Here is a 22,560-nt window from a genome sequence, read left to right on the forward strand (position 1 = left end):
TCTGGTAGCATGTTTAGGATTCTCTATGTATAGCATCATGTCATCTGCAAACAGTGACAGCTTTACTTCTTCTTTTCCTATTTGGATTCCTTTTATTTCCTTTTCTTCTCTGATTGCTGTGGCTAAAACTTCCAAAACTATGTTGAATAAGAGTGGTGAGAGTGGGCAACCTTGTCTTGTTCCTGATCTTAGTGGAAATGCTTTCAGTTTTTCACCATTGAGGATGATGTTTGCTGTGGGCTTGTCATATATGGCCTTTATTGTGTTGAGGAAAGTTCCCTCTATGCCTACTTTCTGCAGGGTTTTTTATCATAAATGGGTGTTGAATTTTGTCAAAAGCTTTCTCTGCATCTATTGAGATGATCATAAGGTTTTTCTCCTTCAATTTGTTAATATGGTTTATCACATTGATAGATTTGCGTATATTGAAGAATCCTTGCATTCCTGGAATAAACCCCACTTGATCATGGTGTATGATCCTTTTAATGTGCTGTTGGATTCTATTTGCTAATATTTTGTTGAGGATTTTTGCATCTATATTCATCAGTGATATTGGCCTGTAGTTTTCTTTCTTTGTGACATCCTTGTCTGGTTTTGGTATCAGGGTGATTGTGGCCTCGTAGAATGAGTTTTGGAGTGTTCCTGCCTCTGCTATATTTTGGAAGAGTTTGAGAAGGATAGGTGTTAACTGCTCTCTAAATGTTTGACAAAATTCACCTTTGAAGCCATCTGCGCCTTGGCTTTTGTTTGTTAGAAGACTTTTAATCACAGTTTCAATTTCAGTGTTTGTGATTGGTCTGTTCATATTTTCTATTTCTTCCTTGTTCAGTCTCAGTAGGTTGTGCATTTCTAAGAATTTGTCCATTTCTTCCAGGTTTCCATTTTACTGGCATAGAGTTGCTTGTAGTAATCTCTCATGATCCTTTCTATTTCTGCAGTGTCAGTTGTTACTTCTCCTTTTTAATTTCTAATTCTATTGATCTCAGTCTTCTTCCTTTTTTCTTGATGAGTCTGGCTAATGGTTTATCAATTTTGTTTATCTTTAAAGGAACCAGCTTTTAGTTTTACTGATATTTGCTATCATTTCCTTCATTTTTTTTCATTTATTTTTGATCTGATGTTTATGATTTCTTTCCTTCTGCTAACTTTGGGTTTTGTTTGTTCTTTTTTCTCTAATTGCCTTAAGTGCAAGGTTAGGTTGTTTATTTGAGATTTTTCCTGTTTGTTAAGGTAGCATTGTGTTGCTATAAACTTCCCTCTTAGAACTGCTTTTGCTGTATCCCATAAGTTTTTGGTCATTGCGTCTCCATTGTCATATGTTCCCAGGTACTTTTTAATTTCCTCTTTGATTTCGTCAGTGATCACTTGGTTATTAAGTAGTGTACTGTTTAGCCTCAATGCATTTGTATTTTTTACAGATCTTTTCCTGTAATTGATATCTAGTCTCATAGTGTTGTGGTCGGAAGAGTTACTTGATATGATTTCAATATTCTTTAATTTACCAAGGCTTGATTTGTGACCCAAGATATGCTCTATCCTGGAGAATGTTTCATGAGCACTTGAGAAAATTGTGTATTCTGTTGTTTCTGGATGGAATGCCCTATAAATATCAATTAAGTCCATCTTGTTTAATGTATCATTTAAAGCTTGTGTTCCTTTTTCATTTTCATTTTGGATGATCTGTCCATTGGTGAAAGTGGGGTGTTAAAGTCCCCTACTATGAAAGTGTTACTGTCAATTTCCCCTTTTATGGGTGTTAGTATTTGCCTTATGTATTGAGGTGCTCCTATGTTCGGTGCATAAATATTTAAAATTGTTATATTTTCTTCTTGGATCTATCCTTAGATCATTATGTTGTGTCCTTCTTTGTCTCTTGTAATAGTATTTATTTTAAAGTCTATTTTGTCTGATATGAGAATTGTTCTCCAGCTTTCTTTTGATTTCCATTCGCATGGAATATCTTTTTCCATCCCTTCACTTTCATTCTGTATGTGTCCCTGTGTCTGAACTGGGTCTCTTGTAGATAGCATATATACCAGTCTTGTTTTTGTATCCATTCAGCCAGTCTTTGTCTTTTGGTGGGAGCATTTAATCCATTTACATTTAAGGTAATTACCGATATGTATGTTCCTATACCCATTTTCTTAATTGTTTTGGGTTTGTTATTGTAGGTCTTTTCCTTCTTTTGTGTTTCTTGCCTAGAGGAGTTCCTTTAGCTTTTGTTGTAAAGCTGGTTTGGTGGTGCTGAAATCTCTCAGCTTTTGCTTGTCTGTAAAGGTTTTAATTTCTCCATCAAATCTGAATGAGATCCTTCTTGGTAGAGTAATCTTGGTTGCAGGTTTTTCTCCTTCATCACTTTAAATATGTCCTGCCACTCCCTTCTGGCTTGCAGAGTGTCTGCTGAAAGATCAGCTGTTAACCTTGTGGAGATTCCCTTGTGTGCTATTTGTTGTTTTTTCCCTTGCTGCTTTTAATATGTCTTGTTTGTATTCAATTTTTGACAGTTTGATTAATATGTGTCTTGGTGTGTTTCTCCTTGGATTTATCCTGTATGGGACTCTCTATGCTTCCTGGACTTGATTAAATATTTCCTTTCCCATATTAGGGAAGTTTTCAACTATAATCTCTTTAAATATTTTCTCAGTCCCTTTCCTTTTCTCTTCTTCTTCTGGGACCCCTATAATTCAAATGTTCGTGCATTTAATGTTCTCCCAGAGGTCTCTGAGACTGTCCTCAGTTCTTTTCATTCTTTTTTCTTTATTCTGCTCTGCAGCAGTTATTTGCACTATTTTATCTTCCAGGTCACTTATCCGTTCTTCTGCCACAGTTATTCTGCTATTGATCCCTTCTAGAGTATTTTTAATTTCACTTATTGTGTTGTTCATCATTGCTTTTTTCCTCTTTAGTTCTTCTAGGTCCTTGTTAAAAGTTTCTTGTACTTTCTCTATTCTATTTCCAAGATTTTGGATAATCTTTACTATCATTTGTCTGAATTCTATTTCAGGTTGACTGCCTATTTCCCCTTCATTTGTTAGGTTTGGTGGGTTTTTACCTTGCTCCTTCATTTGCTGTGTGTTTTTCTATCTTCTCATTTTGCTTATCTTACTGTGTTTGGGGTCTCCTTTTCGCAGGCTGCAGGTTCATAGTTCCCGTTGTTTTTGGTGTCTTTCCCCAGTGGCTAAGGTTGGTTCAGTGGGTTGTGTAGGCCTCTTGCTGGAGGAGACTAGTGCCTGTGTTCTGGTGGATGAGGTTGGATCTTGTCTTTCTGGTGGGCAGGTCCATGTCTGGTGCTGTGTTTTGGGGTGTCTGTGTCCTTATTATAATTTTAGACAGCCTCTCTGCTAATGGATGGGGCAGTGTTCCTGTCTTGCTAGTTGTTTGGCATATGGTGTGCAGCACTGTAGCTTGCTGGTCGTTGAATGATGCTGGGTCTTGGTGTTGATATGGAGATCTCTGGGAGATTTTCACCATTTTATATTACATGGAGCTGGGAGGTCTCTGATGGACCACTGTCCTGAAGTTGGCTCTCCCACCTCAGAGGCACAGCACTGACTCTTGGCTGGGACACCAAGAGCCTTTCATACACATGGCTCAGAATAAAAGGGAGGTAAAATAGAAAAAAAGAAAGAAAGAGGATAAAATAAAATAAAGTAAGATAAAATAAAGTTATTAAAATAAATAATTATTAAGAAAAAAAATTTTTAAAGTAAAAAAGAAAGGACGGACAGAACCCTAGGAGAAATAGGGAAAGCAAAGATATACAGACAAAATCTCTCACAGAAGCATACAAATATACACTCACAAAAAGAGGAAAAGGGGAAAAAATAATGTGTTTTGCTCCCAAAGTCCACCTCCTCAATTTGGGATGATTCATTGTGTATTCAGGTATTCCACAGATGCTGGGTACATGAGGTTGATTGTGGAGATTTAATCCGCTGCTTCTGAGGCTGCTGGGAGAAATTTCCTTTTCTCTTCTTTGTTTGCACAGCTCCCGGGGTCCAGGTTTGGATTTGGCCCCACCTTTGCATGTAGGTCACCTGAGGGCGTCTGTTCTTTGCTCAGACAGGGTGTGGTTAAAGGAGCAGCTGATTTGGCGGCTCTGGCTCACTCAGGTCAGGGGGGAGGGAGGGGTACAGTGTGCAGGGCGAGACTGCGGCGGCAGAGGCCAGTGTGTCGTTGCACCAGCCTGATGTGAGCTGTGTGTTCTGCTGGAAAAGTTGTCCCTGGATCATGGGACCCTGGTAGTGGCGGGCTGCACAGGCTCCTGGGAGGGGAGGTGTGGATAGTGACCAGTTCTTGCACACAGGCTGCAGCAGTAGCCTTAGCGTCCCAGGCCCGTCTCTGAGGTCTGCGCCGATAGCCGTGGCTTGTGCCCCTCTCTGGAGCTCCTTTAAGCAGTGCTCTTAATCCCCTCACCTCGCACACCATGAAACAAAGAGGGAGGAAAATGTCTCTTGCCTCTTCGGCAGTACAGACTTTTTCCCGGACTCCATCCCGGCTAGCTGTGGCACACTAGACCCTTCAGTCTGTGTTCATGCAGCCAACCCCTGTCCTCTCCCTGTGATCCAAACGAAGCCCGAGCCTCAGCTCGCAGCCCCCGCCCGCCCCAGCAGGTGAGCAGACAAGCCTCTCGGGCTGGTGAGTGCTGGTTGGCACTGATCCTCTGTGTGGGAGCCTGTCCTCTTTGCCCTCTGCACCCGTTTCTGTGCTCTCGTCCACGGCTCCGAAGCTTCCCACTCCACCACCCGCAGTCTCTGCACGTGAAGGGGCTTCCTAGTATGTGGAAACCTTTCCTCCTTCACAGCTCCCTCCCACTGGTGCAGGTGCCGTCCCTATTCTTTTGTCTCTTTTTTTTTTCTTTTGACCTACCCAGGTACGTGGGGAGTTTCTTGCCTTTTGGGAGGTCTGAGGTCTTCTGCCAGCATTCAGTGTGTGTTCTATACGAGCAGTTCCACGTGTAGATGTATTTCTGATGTATCTGTGGGGAGTAAGGTGATCTCTGCGTCTTACTCTTCCACCATCTTCCTCTGCTTCCGTCCACCTTTTCTTTACACACTGATCTGAAATGCCACTTCTACCATACCCTCCCCCTCCCTCCACCACGTATACGAAGATATACTCTACAAATCTGTTTTTGGACATTTTCTTTTGTTCTCTTGGTATATTTTATTATGTATGCTATAGCTTAGTATCGATCCCAATACATGGTACATGGACAACAAACTCTGGTTGAATGAATGTCATGTTTCCTCCAAATGCAGGAATTTTGTAAGAACCGAATTAAATATATAAATTTGAGAACATCTGCCATTTTCCAATATTGAGTCCTTTCATCCAGACAAGACATATCACTAAACCTATTGAATTAAAAAAAAATGCTGTTCAGTAAAGTTTAACAGTTTTTGAAATATGTTTTAAAACATTATTTGATAAGTTTATTCCTAGATATTTTATAGTTTTCAAATACAGATTTTTTGTTACTCTTTACATAAGTTAATAATGAAAATCTTGTGAGGAAAAAAATATAAAAAGCAAAGAGTAATTCCATTTTGAAGTGTATTTCCAAAATAGTGAATAACTGGAGTGTGACTTTTATTTTTCAAAGAACCTTCTGGACTATGATTTTGTAACCTTTTTTACACCATAGACAATCTTGGACAATCTCTTGAAATGTATGAGCCATTTCCTTCTGAAAAATACACATATACCTTACATTGTTTTAAGAGACTTGTCTGATTAACTAAAGCTGTTTTAAAAATGTATAATAGGAGGAGCTTCAAGATGGCAGAAAAGTAAGACGCAGAGATCACCTTCCTCTCCACAAATACATCAGAAATACCTCTAAATGTGGAACAACTCCTACAGAACACCTACGGAACACTGGCAGAAGACCTCAGACCTCCCAAAAGACAAGAGACTCCCCACGCACCTGGGTAGGGTGAAAAAGAAAAACAGACACGAAGAATAGGGACGGGACCTGCACCAGTGGGAGGGAGCCGTGAAGGAGGAAAGGTTTCCACACACTAGAAGTCCCTTCGTGGGCGGAGACTGCGGGTGGGGGAGGGGGCAGCTTCGGAGCCATGGAGGAGAGCGCAGCAACAGGGATGTGGAGGGCAAAGTGGAGAGATTCCTGCACAGAGGATCGGTGCCGACCAGCACTCACCAGCTGGAGAGGCTTGTCTGCTCATCCGCCAGAGCGGGCAGGCGCTGGGAGCTGAGTTTCGGGCTTCAGAGGTCGGATCCCAGGGAGAGGACTGGGGTTGGCTGCGTGAACACAGCCTGAAGGGGGCTAGTGAGCCACAGCTAGCCGGGAGGGAGTCTGGAAAGAAGTCTGGAGCTGCCGAAGAGGCAAGATCCCTTTTCTTGCCACTTTGTTTTCTGGTGTGTGAGGAGACGGGATTAAGAGCACTGCTTAAAGGAGCTCAAGAGATGGGCATGAGCTGCGACTATCAGCACAGACCCCAGAGAAGGGCATGAGACGTTAAACCTGCTGCTGCCGCCACGAAGAAGCCTGTGTGCAAGCACAGGTCACTCTCCACACCTCTCCTCCCGGGAGCCTGTGCAGGCCGCCACTGCCAGGGTCCCATGATTCAGAGACAACTTCCCCGGGAGAACACACGGCGAGCCTAAGGCTGGTGCAATGTTACGTTGGCCTCTGCTGCCGTAGGCTCACCCGGCATCCGTACCCCTGCCTCCCCCAGGCCTGAGTGAGCCAGAGCCCCCAAATCAGCTGCTCCTTTAACCCAGTCTTGTCTGAGCAAAGAACAGATGCCCTCAGGACACCTACATGGAGGGGCAGGTCCAAACCCAAAGCTGAACCCTGGGAGCTGTGGGAACAAAGAAGAGAAAGGGAAATCTCTCCCAGCAGCCTCAGAAGCAGCGGATTAAATCTCCACAATCAACTTGATGTACCCTGCATCTGTGGAATATCTGAATAGACAATGAATCATCCCAAATTGAGGAGGTGGACTTTGGGAACAATGATATATATATTTTCCCTTTTTCTCTTTTTGTGAGTGTGTATGTGTATGCTTCTGTGGGTGATTTTGCCTGTATAGTTTTGCTTTTACCATTTGTTCTAGGATTCTGTCTGTTCGTTTTTTTTTTCTTTTTTACTTTGAAAAATTTGTTTTTGTTAATTAGTTTTTACTGTTAATTTTAATAACTTTATTTTATTTTATCTTAATTTATCTTCTTCTTTCTTTCTATTTTTTCTTCCTTTTATTCTGAGCCGTGTGTAGGACAGGCTCTTGGTGCTCCAACAAGGCGTCAGGGCTGTGCCACTGAGGTGGGAGAGCCAAGTTCAGGACACTGGTCCACAAGAGACCTCCCAGCTCTACGTAATGTCAAACAGCAAAAATCTCCCAGAGATCTCCATCTCAATGGCAAGACTCAGCTCCACTCAACGACCAGCAAGCTACAGTGCAGGATACCCTATGCCAAACGACTAGCAAGACAGGAACATAAACCCATCCATTAGCAGAGAGGCTGCCTAAAATCATAATAAAGCCACAGACACCCCAAAACACACGACCAGATGTGGACCTGCACACCGGAAGGACATGATCCAGCCTCATCAACCAGAACACAGGTACTAGTCCCCTCCACCAGGAAGCCTACACAACACACTGAACCAACCTTGACCACTGGGGACAGACACCAAAAACAACAGGAAGCACGAAGTTGCAGCCTGCAAAAAGGAGACCACAAACACAGAATGTTAAGCAAAATGAGAAGACAGAGAAACACACAGCAGATGAAGGAGCAAGACAAAAACCCACCAGAGCAAAGAAATGAAGAGGAAATAAGCAGTCTACCTGAAAAAGAATTCAGAATAATGATAGTAAAGATGATCCAAAACCTTGGATATAGAACAGAGAAAATATAAGGAACGTTTAACAAGGACCTACAAGAACTAAAGAGCAAACAGTGATGAACAACACAATAAATGAAATTAAAAATTCTCTAGAAGGGATCAATATTAGAATAACTGAGGTGGAAGAACGGATAAGTGACCTGGAAGATAAAATAGTGGAAATAACTACTGCAGAGCAGAATAAAGATAAAAGAATGAAAACAACTGAGGACAGTCTCAGAGACCTCTAGGAAAACATTAAATGCACGAATATTTGAATTATAGGGGTCTCAGAAGAAGAAGAGAAAGAGAAAGGGACTGACAAAACACCTAAAGAGATTTTAGATGAAAACTTCCCTAATATGGGAAAGGAAATAGTTAATCAAGTCCAGGAAGCACAGAGAGTCCCATACAGGATAAACCCAAGTAGAAACACGCGAAGACACATATTACTCAAACTATCAAAAATTAAATAAAAAGAAAAAATATTAAAAGCAGCAAGGGATAAATAAAAAATAACAGATAAGAGTATCCCCATAAGGTTAACAGCTGATCTTTCAGCAGAAACTCTGCAAGCCAGAAGGGAGTGGCAGGACATATTTAAAGTGATGAAGGAGAAAAACCTACAAACAAGATTGCTCTACCCAGCAAGGATCTCATTCAGATTTGATGCAGAAATTAAAAGCTGTAAAGATAGGCAAAAGCTAAGAGAATTCACCACCAAACCAGCTTTACAACAAATGCTAAAGGAACTCCTCTAGGCAGGAAACACAAGAGAAGGAAAAGACCTACAATAATAAACCCAAGACAGTTAAGAAAATGGTAATAGTAACATGCATATCGATAATTACGTTAAATGTAAATTGATTAAATGCTCCAATCAAAAGACACAGACTGGCTGAATGGATACAAAAACAAGACCCATATATATGCAGTCTATAAGAGACCCATTTCAGACCTAGAGACACATACAGACTGAAAGTGAGGGGATGGAAAAAGATATTCCATGCAAATGGAAATCAAAAGAAAGCTGGAGCAGCAATTCTCACAGACAAAATAGACATTAAAACAAAGACTATTACAAGAGACAATGATGGACCCTACATAATGATCAAGGCCAAGAAGAAGATGTAACAATTGTAAATACTTATGCACCCAACATAGGAGCACCTCAATACATAAGGCAAATACTAACAGCCATAAAAGGGGAAATCGACAGTAACACATTCATAGTAGGGGACTTTAACACCCCACTTTCACCAATGGACAGATCACCCAAAATGAAATTACATAAGGAAACACAAGCTTTAATGATACATTAAACATGATGAACTTAATTGATATTTATAGGACATTCCATCCAAAAGCAACAGAATACACATTCTTCTCAAGTGCTCATGGAACACTCTCCAGGATAGATCATATCTTTGGTCACAAATCAAGCCTTGGTAAATTGAAGAAATTTGAAATCGTATAAAGTATCTTTTCCAACCACAATGCTATGAGACTAGACATCAATTACAGAAAAAATCTGTAAGAAATACAAACACATGGAGGCTAAACAACACACTACTTAATAACGAAGAGATCAATGAAGAAATCAAAGAGGAAATCAAAAAATACCTAGAGACAAATGACAATGAAAACACAATGACCCATAAACTATGTGATGCAGCAAAAGCAGTTCTAAGAGGGAAGTTTATAGCTATACAAGCCTACCTTAAGAAACAAGAAATATCTCAAATAAACAGCCTAACTTTACACCTAAAGGAATTAGAGAAAGAAGAACAGAAAAAAACCAAAGTTAGCAGAAAGAAAGAAATCATAAAAACAGACCAGAAATAAATGAAAAAGAAATGAAGGAAACAATTGCAAATATCAATAAAACTAAAAGCTGGTTCTTTGAGAAGATAAACAAAATTGATAAACCATTAGCAGACTCATCAAGAAAAAAGGGAGAAGACTCACATCAATAGAATTAGAAGTGAAAAGGGAGAAGTAACAACTGACACTGCAGAAATACAAAGGATCATGAGAGACTACTACAAGCAACTGTATGCCAATAAAATGGACAATCTGCAAGAAATGGACAAATTCTTAGAAATGCACAACCTTCCGAGAATGAACGAGGAAGAAACAGAAAATATGAACAGACCAATGACAATCACTGAAATTGAAACTGTGATTAAAAATCTTCCAACAAACGTAAGACCAGGACCAGATGGCTTCACAGGCGAATTCTATCAAACATTTAGAGGAGAGCTAACACCCATCCTTCTCAAACTCTTCCAAAATATAGCAGAGGGAGGAACACTCCCAAACTCTTTCTATGAGGGCACCATCACTCTGATACCAAAACCAGACAAAGATGTCACAAAGAAAGAAAACTGCAGGCCAATATCACAGATGAACATTGATGCAAAAATCCTCAACAGAATACTAGTAAACATAATCCAAAAGCACATTGAAAGGATCATACACCATGATCAAGAGGGGTTTATTCAAGGAATTCAAGGATTCTTCAGTATATGCAAATCAATGTGATACACAATATTAATAAATTGAAGGAGAAAAACCACAGGATCATTTCAATAGGTGCAGAGACAGCTTTTGACAGAATTCAACACCCATTTATGATAAAAACCCTCCAGAAAGTAGGCCTACAGGGAACTTTCCTCAACATAATCAAGGTCATATAGGACAAACCCACAGCCAACATTGTCCTCAATAGTGAAAAACTGAAACCATTTCCAGTAAGATCAGGAACAAGACAAGGTTGCCCACTCTCACCAGTATTATTCAACGTAGTTTTGGAAGTTTTAGCCACAGCAATCCGAGAAGAAAAGGAAATAAAAGGAATCCAAATTGGAAAAGAAGAAGTAAAGCTGTCACTATTTGCAGATGACATGATACTATACACAGAGAATCCTAAAGATGCTACCAGAAAACTACTAGAGCTAATTATTGAATTTGGTAAAGTAGCAGGATACAAAATTAATGCACAGAAATCTCTTGCATTCCTACACACTAATGATGAAAAATCTGAAAGTGAAACTAAGAAAACACTCCCATTTACCATGGCAACAAAAGGAATAAAATATCTAGGAATAAACCTACCTAAGGAGACAAAGGACCTGTATGCAGAAAATTATAAGACACTGATGAAAGAAATTAAAGATGATACAAATAGAGGGAGAGATATACTATGTTGTTGGATTGGATGAATCAATGTTTTGAAAATGACTATTCTACAGAAAGCAATCTACAGATTCAACGCAATGCCTATCAAATAATTACTGGCATTTTTCACAGAACTAGAACAAAAAATTTCACAATATGTCTGGAAACACAAAAGCCCCCGTATAGCCAAAGCAATCTTGAGAAAGAAAAATGGAGCTGGAGGAATCCAGCTCCCTGACTTCAGACTGTACTACAAAGCTACAGTCATGAAGACAGTATGGTACTGGCACAAAAACAGAAAGATAGATCAATGGAACAGGATAGAAAGCTCAGAGATAAACACACGCACATATGGTCACCTTATCTTTGGTAAAGGAGGCAAGAATATACAGTGGAGAAAAGACAGCCTCTTCAATAAGTGGTGCTGGGAAAACTGGACAGCTACATGTAAAAGAATGAAATTAGAACACTCCCTAACACCATACACAAAAATAAACTCAAAATGGATTAAAGATCTATCTGTAAGGCCTAGCACCATCAAACTCTTAGAGGAAAACGCACACAAAACACTCTATGACATAAATCTCAGCAAGATCCTTTTTTACCTACCTCCTAGAGAAATGGAAATAAAAACAAAAATAAATAAATGGGACCTAATGAAACTTCAAAGCTTTTTCACAGCAAAGGAAACCATAAACAAGACAAAAAGAAAACCCTCAGAATGGGAGAAAATATTTGCAAATGAAGCAACTGACAAAGGATTAATCTCCAAAACATACAAGCAACTCATGCAGCTCAATATCAAAAAACTAAACAACCCAATCCAAAAATGGGCAGGAGACCTAAATAGAGATTTTTTCAAAGAATATATACAGATTGCCAACAAACACCTGAAAGAATGCTTAACATCATTAATCATTAAAGAAATGCAAATCAAAGCTACAATGAGATATCATCTCACACTGGTCAGAATGGCCATCATCAAAAAATCTAGAAACAATAAATGCTGGAGAGGGTGTGGAGAAAAGGGAACCCTCTTGCACTGTTGGTGGGAATGTAAATTGATACAGGCACTGTGGAGAACAGTATGGAGGTTCCTTGAAAAACTAAAAATAGAACTATCATATGACCCAGCAATCCCACTACTGGGCATATATCCTGAGAAAACCATAATTCAAAAAGAGTCATGTACCAAAATGTTCATTGCAGCTCTATTTACAATAGTCAGGACATGGAAGCAACCTAAGTGTCCATCAACAGATGAATCGATAAAGAAGATTTGGCACATATATACCATGGCATATTACTCAGCCATAAAAAGGAATGAAACTGAGTTATTTGTTGTGAGGTGGATGGACACAGAGACTGTCATACAGAGTGAAGTAAGTCAGGAAGAGAAAAACAAATAGCGTGTACTAACACATATATATGGAATCTAAAAAAGGAAAGGAATAAAAAGTTCAGAGGAACCTATGGGCAAGATCGGAATACAGATGCAGACCTACTTGAGAATGGACTTGAGGATATGGGGAGGGGGATGGTAAGCTCGGACAAAGTGAGAGATTGGCATGGACATATATACACTACCAAACGTAAAATTGATAGGTAGAGGGGGGCAGCCACATGGCACAGGGTGATCAGCTCGTTGCTTTGTGACCACCTGGAGGGATGGGATGGGGAGTGTGGGAGGGAGGGAGATGCAAGAGGGCAGAGATATGGGGACATGTGTGTATGTGTAACTGATTGACTTTGTTGTAGAGCAGAAACTGACACACCATTGTAAAGTAGGTATACTCTAATAAAAATATTAAAAAGAGTTATAATAAATGATGGTCATAGAATGCTGAACATTCATCATTAGTAGGTACTCTACAATATACGCAACTACTGTCTTTCACAAGTGATTTGTATGCTTATCAAGATTAAGTTGTATTTGTTTCCAGATCTCTAATCAGCTTTACTATAATTAAACAGTTTAAATGTAACATAACAGGATGAAATATAAGTGTAAAGAGAATTGTTCTGTTTACAAAAATTAAGTATTTTGTAAAGACTCAAAAGTGAATTAGTAAAAAAAAAAAACTACTGTCAAATTAGAGGTGCTCAAGATAACTGTAAAAGGCTAGGAGAAATAAAAAATTAAACAGGATTCTGCACTCATATTATTTAAAAAATGTTTTTAAGTGTTGATTTGATGTTTGGGACTTCCCTGGCAGTCCAGTGGTTAAGACTCCTTGCTTCCACTGCAGGCGGTGCAAGTTAGATCCCTGGTCAGTGCAACTAAATCCCGCGTGCTGCGTGGGTGTGGCCCCCCAGCCAAAAAAAGGCGTTCATCAGATTTTAAAGAAACCTCTAAACTGCAAACAGTAGAAGACATATTACAGATATGGATAATTATAAGAAAGATGTTATGGACCTTTAACTAGGAGACTCATACTCATAGAAAAGTCCTACTTCAAAAGACAGAAAAATGAACACACATTATGTTTTAAATTGAAATAAAATATTTAAGATACATATTTATGATTTTTAAAAAACTTCTTGCTTTAACATTTTCAATTAATTGTTAACTACTGGTCCTGATAATATCAAATTAGAAGGCTCCTATTGTATACTTACAAGTTTTTATATAGTTTTGGGCAGCGGAGTCACAGATTCTCTTAAGTCTATCATGGATCTCAGGATAAGAACCCATGTTTTCCCTCTCTCTCTCTCTCTCTCTCTCTATATATATATATATACACATACACACATATGTATATATATTACAATTCACCAGATATTACATGTGATGCTGTTATATGACAGTCAAAGAAAAGCAAAGGTCTCAACTCTAGGAATTTAAGTAAAAATCATTATTTAACTACAGAAGAACTTTTAGGAACTCACATTAATATCTTTTACCATAGAATTTTTTATTTGGAGTCCTGTAATTCTTTTGTTTTTATTTTCCTTCTGTTAAAGTAAAATTAAACTTCATACTTTATTTTTAAAATTAAAAATAAGATGCATACTATACTATGATCCTGTTCTTACGAAACTGTATCTATTCATCCATCTATCTTTCTATGTCTATGTATGCATGAAGAAATGTCTAGAATAGCATTCTATCAAATTTTAACACATATTTTTCTGGATGAAAAATTTCAGGTGGTTAGTTGGTTTTTTTCTTATTCTGTTTTGTAATGCTTAAATTATTTAAGAATAAGTAGGTACCAATTTTATTTAAAAAACCCCCCCCCACAAAGTCATTATTCTAAACAAACAAAAACCATCAGTGGCAGCATCATGCACTGGGAAGAGAAATGGACAGGGAAGCAAGATGTCTGAAGCTGAATAGAACCCTGGACAAATCAGTCACTGGAACTTCTCTGGGCCACAGTTTCCAAATTGGCAAATGAGAAAATGAGGAAGTTGAACCTAATGATCTCAAAGGTTTCTTTTAGTACTAACATTATATGAACTTAAGTGGCTAATTCCTATGTAAATTCTTAGAAAATATTTTAAAAAATAAGTTTATCATTTTACCCATCAATTACCTCAAGTTTAACTAGATTTAATGAATAATGCTCTCTTCCTTTGCTGTAAGCTTTTATAGCTTGATCATATTAGAAACTACATAGGGCACTATATCCTTGACATTTTCAAAATACTAAATAGGCAGCTTTATCGACATCAATAATTAAAGAGATGAAGTAATGAGAATACAAGTACAGAAAGTCCTGGTAACACCACACAATACTTCAAATGTGAGGGTGAAATGTTAAATGTTGGTAATTAAAGTAGAAGGAATGGAAGAAAAAAACTATATCCCAAAGTTCTCCTTCTCCAAATATGTATTAAAAAATAAAATAACAATACTGACACAAACTCTTCAAATCATTAGGAGAATCTTTGGATTTGTAGGGTAAACTCACAAGAAAATGACAAAACAACTATAATATGGATTTCAAAATTGAGTGTGCATATGTGTGTGTATTTTTTTTAATCCTCAGAAGCCTCTGTTTTCTATCAGTTGGTTATTTCTTGCATTATTTTAAATTGCTGAACTGACAACTGCCAGCAGGTATAATTTTCTGTTAATTAAAAACTGAATTTTACACAGCTCAACAATGGAGCAGTATTTCTCCCCATAAATTCTAATTCATTGTCTCTGAACTTAACCCTCAAATCAGCATTTACTTCCTTGAATAATATTTAAACAAATTCGTCCTATTTATTTGTGATAATCATGTAATCAACCATGGCATTTACCACGCTGAGATGCTGATGTGATTTTGCCAACATAAGAGAATACCAACTATATTTCTCTGAAAATTAAATGTTGCAGGTGCTGTATGACATTTAAACATTGTCACACTGAGAGTTTAAACAAGTACTGAAATGAAGCTATTGCTTAAAAAGAACTTACCTTTGCAATTATTACTGATTGAACAGGGTAGCAAACAGTTGCTCCTAAAGTGGCCAGTCCCAGTGGATAAGCAATTCTCTTAAACCTAGAACCTATGACATTCAAACAAACTATTAAACTCCAACCAGATGCTACCAGAGACTTGATGCTTTTATAACTTTCATGCTTTCTTTGTTCCCCTTTAAGCCATCACCCTATGTTAAATTTTCTTTAGGTAATAATACCAATCAAGATGATAGGTAAAATGTCTTTAAGTATTACAGTTCAATTAATACCCCTTAGTTGTCATGTCTAATTTAAGAAAAGTATTCTCAATCTAACATTGATAATTACCTACACAAAGGGGGTTGATGATTTTCTTCTTTTAAAAAACTAGGTATTTTTTCATGTCCTAAGAAACCCACAGTTGTAACCACATTTTTTTCAAGTATCTAATAAAACATGACAATATAGAGAATTAATCAACTACCATTTTTGTGACACCATGTTAAACTGAAATGGACTCTCAGAGATCCTTTTTTGATTAAGTCCTTAGATAGCTAAAGGATCCAACTAACTGGTCAGCTAAGGATTTTTAAAAGGGACATAATTCCTTCGTGTCACTGATTTTGAATACTAAAGTAATAATTTAATAGAGAAGAAGAAATATCATATGATGCCGCTTATATACAGAATCTTTAAAAAATGTGACAAATGAGCTTATTTACAAAACAGAAACAGACTCACAGACTTGGAGAACAAACTTATGGTTACCGGGGGGGATGGGTAGTGGGGAGAGATAGGGAGTTTGGGATTGACTTGTACACATCACTACTATATTTAAAATGGATAACCAACAAGGACTTACTGTATAGCAGAAGGAACTCTGCTCAATATTCTGTAACAACCTAATTGAGAAAAGAAATTGAAAAAGAACAGATACATGTATATGTAAAACTGAATCACTTTGTTGTACACCTGAAACTAACACAACATTGTTAATCAACTGTACTCCAATATAAAATAAAAAGTCAAAAAAATTGCAAGTAACTTGCAATAATTCATTCATTTCCAAAAATGCCTTAACTAAGCATCTGAGTCATTTTCAAACTTTTTTTTTTAAATAGCAAAATCCTTTAAAAAAGTCTTTTGAATAGAATCTCACCTGGAACTTCATATATAAAACTTACAGACTTGAAGCTACTCTGGTTAGCCTGAGGGAGTGAAGCTCATTATCAAGCCCTATCTACACCGCTTTTTCCTTATCCCTATACAAACCCTAAACACTTCCATGGAACCCTAGGTTCTATTGAATAGTGTGAAACCCACCACTCTAAGCCATAGCTTAGTTCCAACAGACTGTTGGTTGAAAACAATATGTATTTTAAATGCTTGTCTGGGTACCCTGGTCTGTAAATGTGATCTGGACAATTAGATGATGGGGTTTCTAATTAGCGTAAGTACTTTTATTTTCTGAAACAGCTCTTACAACCCTTAATTTAAAAATGAGACACCCTATCTGGTATATCAGTAAAGACTATGATGAAAAATACCTGGCAATGTTTGCAGGCAACTTTATAGTTTAGGGTAGGTAAAAACAAGATGTATTTCTCTGTCCAGTTTATTAGTAAGGAGGCCTTCTACAGTCATGTCTACAACAGACAGAGCATTGAGGGAGGTGGGTAGTAGGCTGCTTCAACCTTTACTGTAGCTTTCCTTTAAATATTGACAAGTTTTTGTGATACTGGGAAAGAGGGTCTAGCTATATTAAAATATGTCTTGCTCACTATTATTCTAGTATCTGTAGTTTGGTTGTTGATTTTACTGACCTAGCATCCTTTAATGTAGGTTTCCTTGACTCAGTCAAATTCCCCTAATTGTGCTGCTCCTAAACTTGGAAGGTGGCAGTTTTTCCTTGATGTGTCATCTTATTTTATTTTTTATTTACTTTTTTTGTAGTTGTTATACTTTTTTGAAACCTTTTAACACATTTTTGACCAGAGATATATTATGGCCACAGGTGTCAGTTTCTGCAAAAATCCCCCAGTCAATAATGTGTTAAAATTGAAGTATAGTTAATTTACAATGCTGTGTTAGTTTCAGGTGTACAGCAAAGTGATTCAGTTATATATATTTTCTTTTAGATTCTTTTTCATTATAGGTTATTCCAAGATATTGAATATAGTTCTCTGTGTTATATAGTAGGTCCTTATTGTTTATTTTACATATAGTAGTATCTGTTAATCCCAAACTCCTAATTTACCTCCCTACACCCCCACCTCCGCTATCCCCTTTGGTAACCGTAAGTTTGTTTTCTATGTCTGTAAGTCTGTTTCTGTTTTGTAAATAAGTTCATTTACATAATTTTTTTAGATTCCACATATAAGTGATATCACATGATATTTGTCTTTCTCCGTCTGACTTACTTCACTTAGTATGATAATCTCTAAGTCCATCCATGTTGCTGCAAATGGCATTATTTCATTCTTTTTTATGGCTGAGTAATATTCCATTGCATACATATATATATATATATATATATATACACACACACACACACACACACACACAATGGAATATTTCTCACACATACATCTTTGTTATTATTTTCAATATTAAAAAGACTTACATTCATCCTCTCTTTACTTGATATGAAAGGCCAGTTTACAAGAAAATAAATTTCACTTGGGTTCAATAGCCCTACTCCTGTAAGTAGAAAGGGACTCTAGACACAAGACACTAACTAGCTATGTGATATGTACTATGAAATCATTGAATGATTTCCTTTCTCTGGACCTCTAGCTATAGCATTATAGGGTTAGACTAAACCAACATCTTTCGTACATTTTTGACCATGACTCATACTAAAGAACAAATTTTACATTATGACCTCTCTCTCTCTCTGTTTCTGTCTCTGACGTTTCTCTCTTTCACACACACACATACACACTCCACTGAAACAGAAGTTTCACAATATTTATCCATACTGAGTACAAAACACTCTGATATTTGCTACTGTCCTCTATTTTATTTTTTAATAAAATGCTTCCTGAGAGTCACCACATTTATTTCACTACCTACTTATAAACTGAGCTCTGTAATTTGAAAAATACTGGGTTAGATTATTCTAGCTCTGACACATGGAGTCATTGTGAATGACCTAAGGAACATTTTCTCTTACAAGTGGATTATGAGTTTCTCACTGAGAAATGAGTAATATGCTTTGGCCGGTTTCATTCAAAATTTAATTCTTTCTCTTATTGTTACATGTGGTGATCCTGATTTTCAATGCCTTTCCTAATGAATAATTTATAACGTATTCAATTAGAAGTTGCATATAGTGTTAGAATAAAAAATATGATACAAGCTATGATTAATACTAGCTATAGGGAAGATCTATTGGGATAAGATATATGGGCTAGAGTTAGAATGCTGGAATGTTCTTATAATTCAGATGTTTTGTATCTGATTAGGTGTACTTGGGTTAAGGCTACTTTAAGGACTAAAGCTGAGCAAACCAACCATAACATATCTGATGTCAGATTCCAGGTTGGTTCAGAGCTGTGACTTGCAACAACATGTAATTTAATTTGCGGACAATGACTGGCACTGGGGACAGAGGATGAATGGAAGGTGCCCCAGATGGTTACTGACCAGAGAACTGCACCAGCTTAGTAAGGGCTTAGGTGAGGAGTGGAGGCAGTAATCCTACTGAGAGAGATTTCTATACCCAGAGATGGAAGATGGGCAAATACAAAATTCACCATGTGCTTATGAAAGAGTTATTTAGTGATGTGCAGAAAAGAGTTAACATATGCCCAAGACTGCCATTGTTAGAAAGGCATGCTTACAGGACTGGCCATTGGCTGGCATCTGGGAACCTGACTGGTAAGCAGTTCACTACACTAATAGAAAATGTTCCCTGAATCAGAAGAGTGGTACAGTAAGTCTCCTACATACAAACGAGTTCCATTCCGAAAGCGTGTTTGTAAGTCCAATTTGTTTGTTAAGTCCAACAAAGTTAGTCCTAGGTACCCAACTAACACAATCAGCTACACAGTACTGTACTGTAATAGGTTTAAAATACTTTTCACACAAATAATACATAAAAAACAAACACAAAAAATAAAGAAAACATTTTTAATCTTACAGTACAGTACCTCAAGAAGTACAGCAATACAGTACAACAGCTGGCATACAGGGGCTGGCATCGAGTGAACAAGCAAGGAGAGTCACTGACTGGAGGAGCGAGAGGAAATGGGAGATGTAGAGCTGAAGGATCATCAGCAACAGGAGATAGAGGGCAAGCTGCAATTTCACTCATGCCTGACGTTGATGGCATAGGTTCTGGCTCCTTGCTGGATTCATTTCTATCTACCCTCTAAAAGAAACGATCCAGTGATATCTGGGTAGTAGCTCTTTTCTTCTCGTCACAGATGACACTGTAGCACTGGATTGCATTCTGAACGGCTGCTGCAACCTTTGTGCACCATTCTACATTAGGGTCCTGTGCCTCAAAAACTAAGAAAATCCCCTTGCGATTTCCTGCGCCGTGAATCTCTTCAGTTCTTCAGTTACTTCTTCCTCTTGTCTCTCTTCATCCTTTCTCTGGGCCTCCAATTCCATCAGGTCTTCATTACTAAGCTCCTCATGTTGCACAGAAAGCAGTTCAGTGAAGTCGTCCTCTTGCAGATCTAGCTCCAGCTTCTCGCTGAGGGTCACTAAGTTGCTGAAGACCTCTTTGGACTCCTCATCCACCTTTTCAAATCCACAAAAATTGTGAACAAACTGCGGGCAAAGGTTCTTCCAAACCCCATTCATGGTGATGGCCGTAACCTCACGCCAAGCAAAGTCAATGTTTTTTATGGTCTTGTAGATGTTATAGTCCTTCCAAAATTGTCGCAAGGTTGTTCCTGATTCGTCACTTGCCTTTACTTCCTGACGAAAAGTGTGACGTAAATAATATTTCTTGAAAGTGGCTATAACTCCCTGGTCCATAGGTTGGATGAGCGATGTAGTATTCGGTGGTAGATGCACTACTTTGACATTGGGATGAAAGTTGTCCATGAATGGGGGGTGGCCTGGAGCACTGTCGAGCAGCAAAAGAATGTTGAATGGGACGTCCTTCTCCAAGCAATATTTCCCTACCTCCAGAATAAAGTGGTGGAAAAAGCAGTACTGGAAAATGGCCTCTGTAACCCAGGCTTTGGGGTTACTCTTCCACACAACAGGAAGAGAGCCCTTGGCTGTTTTAAAGGGCTCTTGGGTTCTCTGAATGATAAACTAAGAGAGGCTTCAGCTTCATCTTGCTGGAAGCACTGCCACCAAACAACAGAGTTAGCCTATCCTTTGCTGCTTTATAGCCTGGCATCAACTTTTCTTCCTTGCTGATATAACTTCGGTCTGGCATCCTCTCCCAGTACAGTCCTGTCTCATCCACATTAAAAACCTGCTCGGGTAAATACACGTCTTCATCAATAATTTCCCGAAGCATTTTAGGAAATTCCCAGGCAGCTACCATATCTGCACTCACGGCCTCGCCACTTACTTTTACGTTGTAAATGTTGGCTCTAGCCTTGAACTGATGAAGCCAGCCATGCCTGGCATTAAAAGATGGGCCCTCTGATTCTTTGCTGTATTTCTTCTTCCAGTCTTTATAAAGGCTTTTCCCTTCCCCTTGAACCAGCATTAAGCTAAGTGGGACTTAACGCTGATGCTGATCCTGCATCCACACACTGAGAAGTTTCACCATGTCCTCCATCACTTTTCCACGCTTCTTTGATATTATTGTCCACATCACTGGCACAATAGACTTCCCATGTTCCACGATCTTGTTCTTGTTCTTTACAATCTTGCCGATGGTTGAATGATTCATGTTATAAGAAAGAGTGACGTCTACCATCTTTTCGCCTTGCTCTACTCTCTCAATTATTTTCACTTTTGTTTCCATCGTTATCACTTGGTGCTTCTTAGCAACGCCAGACACGTGAACTAACTTACATGATTGGACATGGGAATGCCTGTTTGCATCTCTGAAAGTTTGCAACTTGAAGTTTCATATGTAGGGGACTTACTGTACACTGTGCTTAAACTGTTTGTATAAATAAATTCAGAAATTAATATAATGGCATTAAAAGAAAGATTATATATTTTTAACCCTACCTTTTCTCGCTGAAATGAAGCCTGCCAATCCTGAAACTGTAATCACTCCAATTTTCGGAAGAAAATCTCGAGGTGGATTCTTCAAATAGACATATGCATCTCAAGAAATCATTTGAAAAATAATATAAATAACTTATTATAATTGACATTCTATATAGGTATGATGAAGAAAAGTTAGAGATTTGCTAAGATAATAGCAGATGGTTTAAAACATTCTTCAAAAGAACTACACAAAATAATGATTTGACCAGCAACTTAAAAAGCCAGTTGTTAATAGTTACTTGTTACAAAATAAAATCTTCCTTCCACAGCTGATTTAATGGTATTTGTTTCCTTAATACAGGCGATTATTACACTTTAATGAAATATAATGCTAGAGTGTACACTAGCATTATATGGATTAAGATGAATTACTATAAAGCAAATTCCTCATTGTGTATGTATTATATTCTTATAATGGAAATGCTTCTGGCCTTATCTGTTCAAACATTGGTAGGATCTAGTAAGAACTGAAATAGATACTTTAGCAGGAAACTTTGAATAACAGTCTAAGGAAACATGCAGCTATCACTCTGCTTGCCACTACTCCCCAGTAAACTCAGAGAAGCCATTGCTCTTGGTTAAAACCAATGAGCAGAATGAGAAGTGAGTCTAGACAAAAAATAGATGGAAAGGGGGCAGAGGTCCAAATTTCTTGGCTTTTTATATATTTAAATGGTTTCTGGTTCCATGCAATCCAAAAAACACACTCTTTTATCATAATTATTTATTTAATTATTAATTATTAATTTAATGGAATTTAATCATATTCTTCAAGGTTGATGAGGAATATAATTTGGACTTAATTGGAATTAATTCCTACACACATTAAATAATGATAATACATACACAGAGGCATTTCAACATCACAGAGGCATTTAAAATTTTAGGTGTTCTTTCTGTCCCCCAATACACATTTATTTTGACAACTGGC

The 22,560-nt window shown here is 37.9% G+C and overlaps 1 protein-coding gene across 5 annotated transcripts in view; it reads right to left on the reverse strand.

Annotated features, from left to right (window-relative positions):
- The window catches only part of APOOL (apolipoprotein O like), a 125,472-nt gene that overhangs the window by 20,210 nt on the left and 82,702 nt on the right, over positions 1-22,560 (reverse strand). For all 5 annotated transcript variants that reach the window (XM_060137432.1, XM_060137430.1, XM_060137433.1 and 2 more), the window contains 2 exons: positions 21,588-21,686; positions 15,447-15,538 (listed from right to left, as the gene is read on the reverse strand). In XM_060137432.1, the coding sequence (XP_059993415.1) occupies positions 15,447-15,538; positions 21,588-21,686 (191 nt within the window). The remainder of the gene's footprint in view (positions 1-15,446; positions 15,539-21,587; positions 21,687-22,560) is intronic.

The sequence above is a fragment of the Lagenorhynchus albirostris genome, chromosome X, assembly GCF_949774975.1.
Source record: "Lagenorhynchus albirostris chromosome X, mLagAlb1.1, whole genome shotgun sequence".
Lineage (NCBI taxonomy): Eukaryota > Metazoa > Chordata > Mammalia > Artiodactyla > Delphinidae > Lagenorhynchus > Lagenorhynchus albirostris.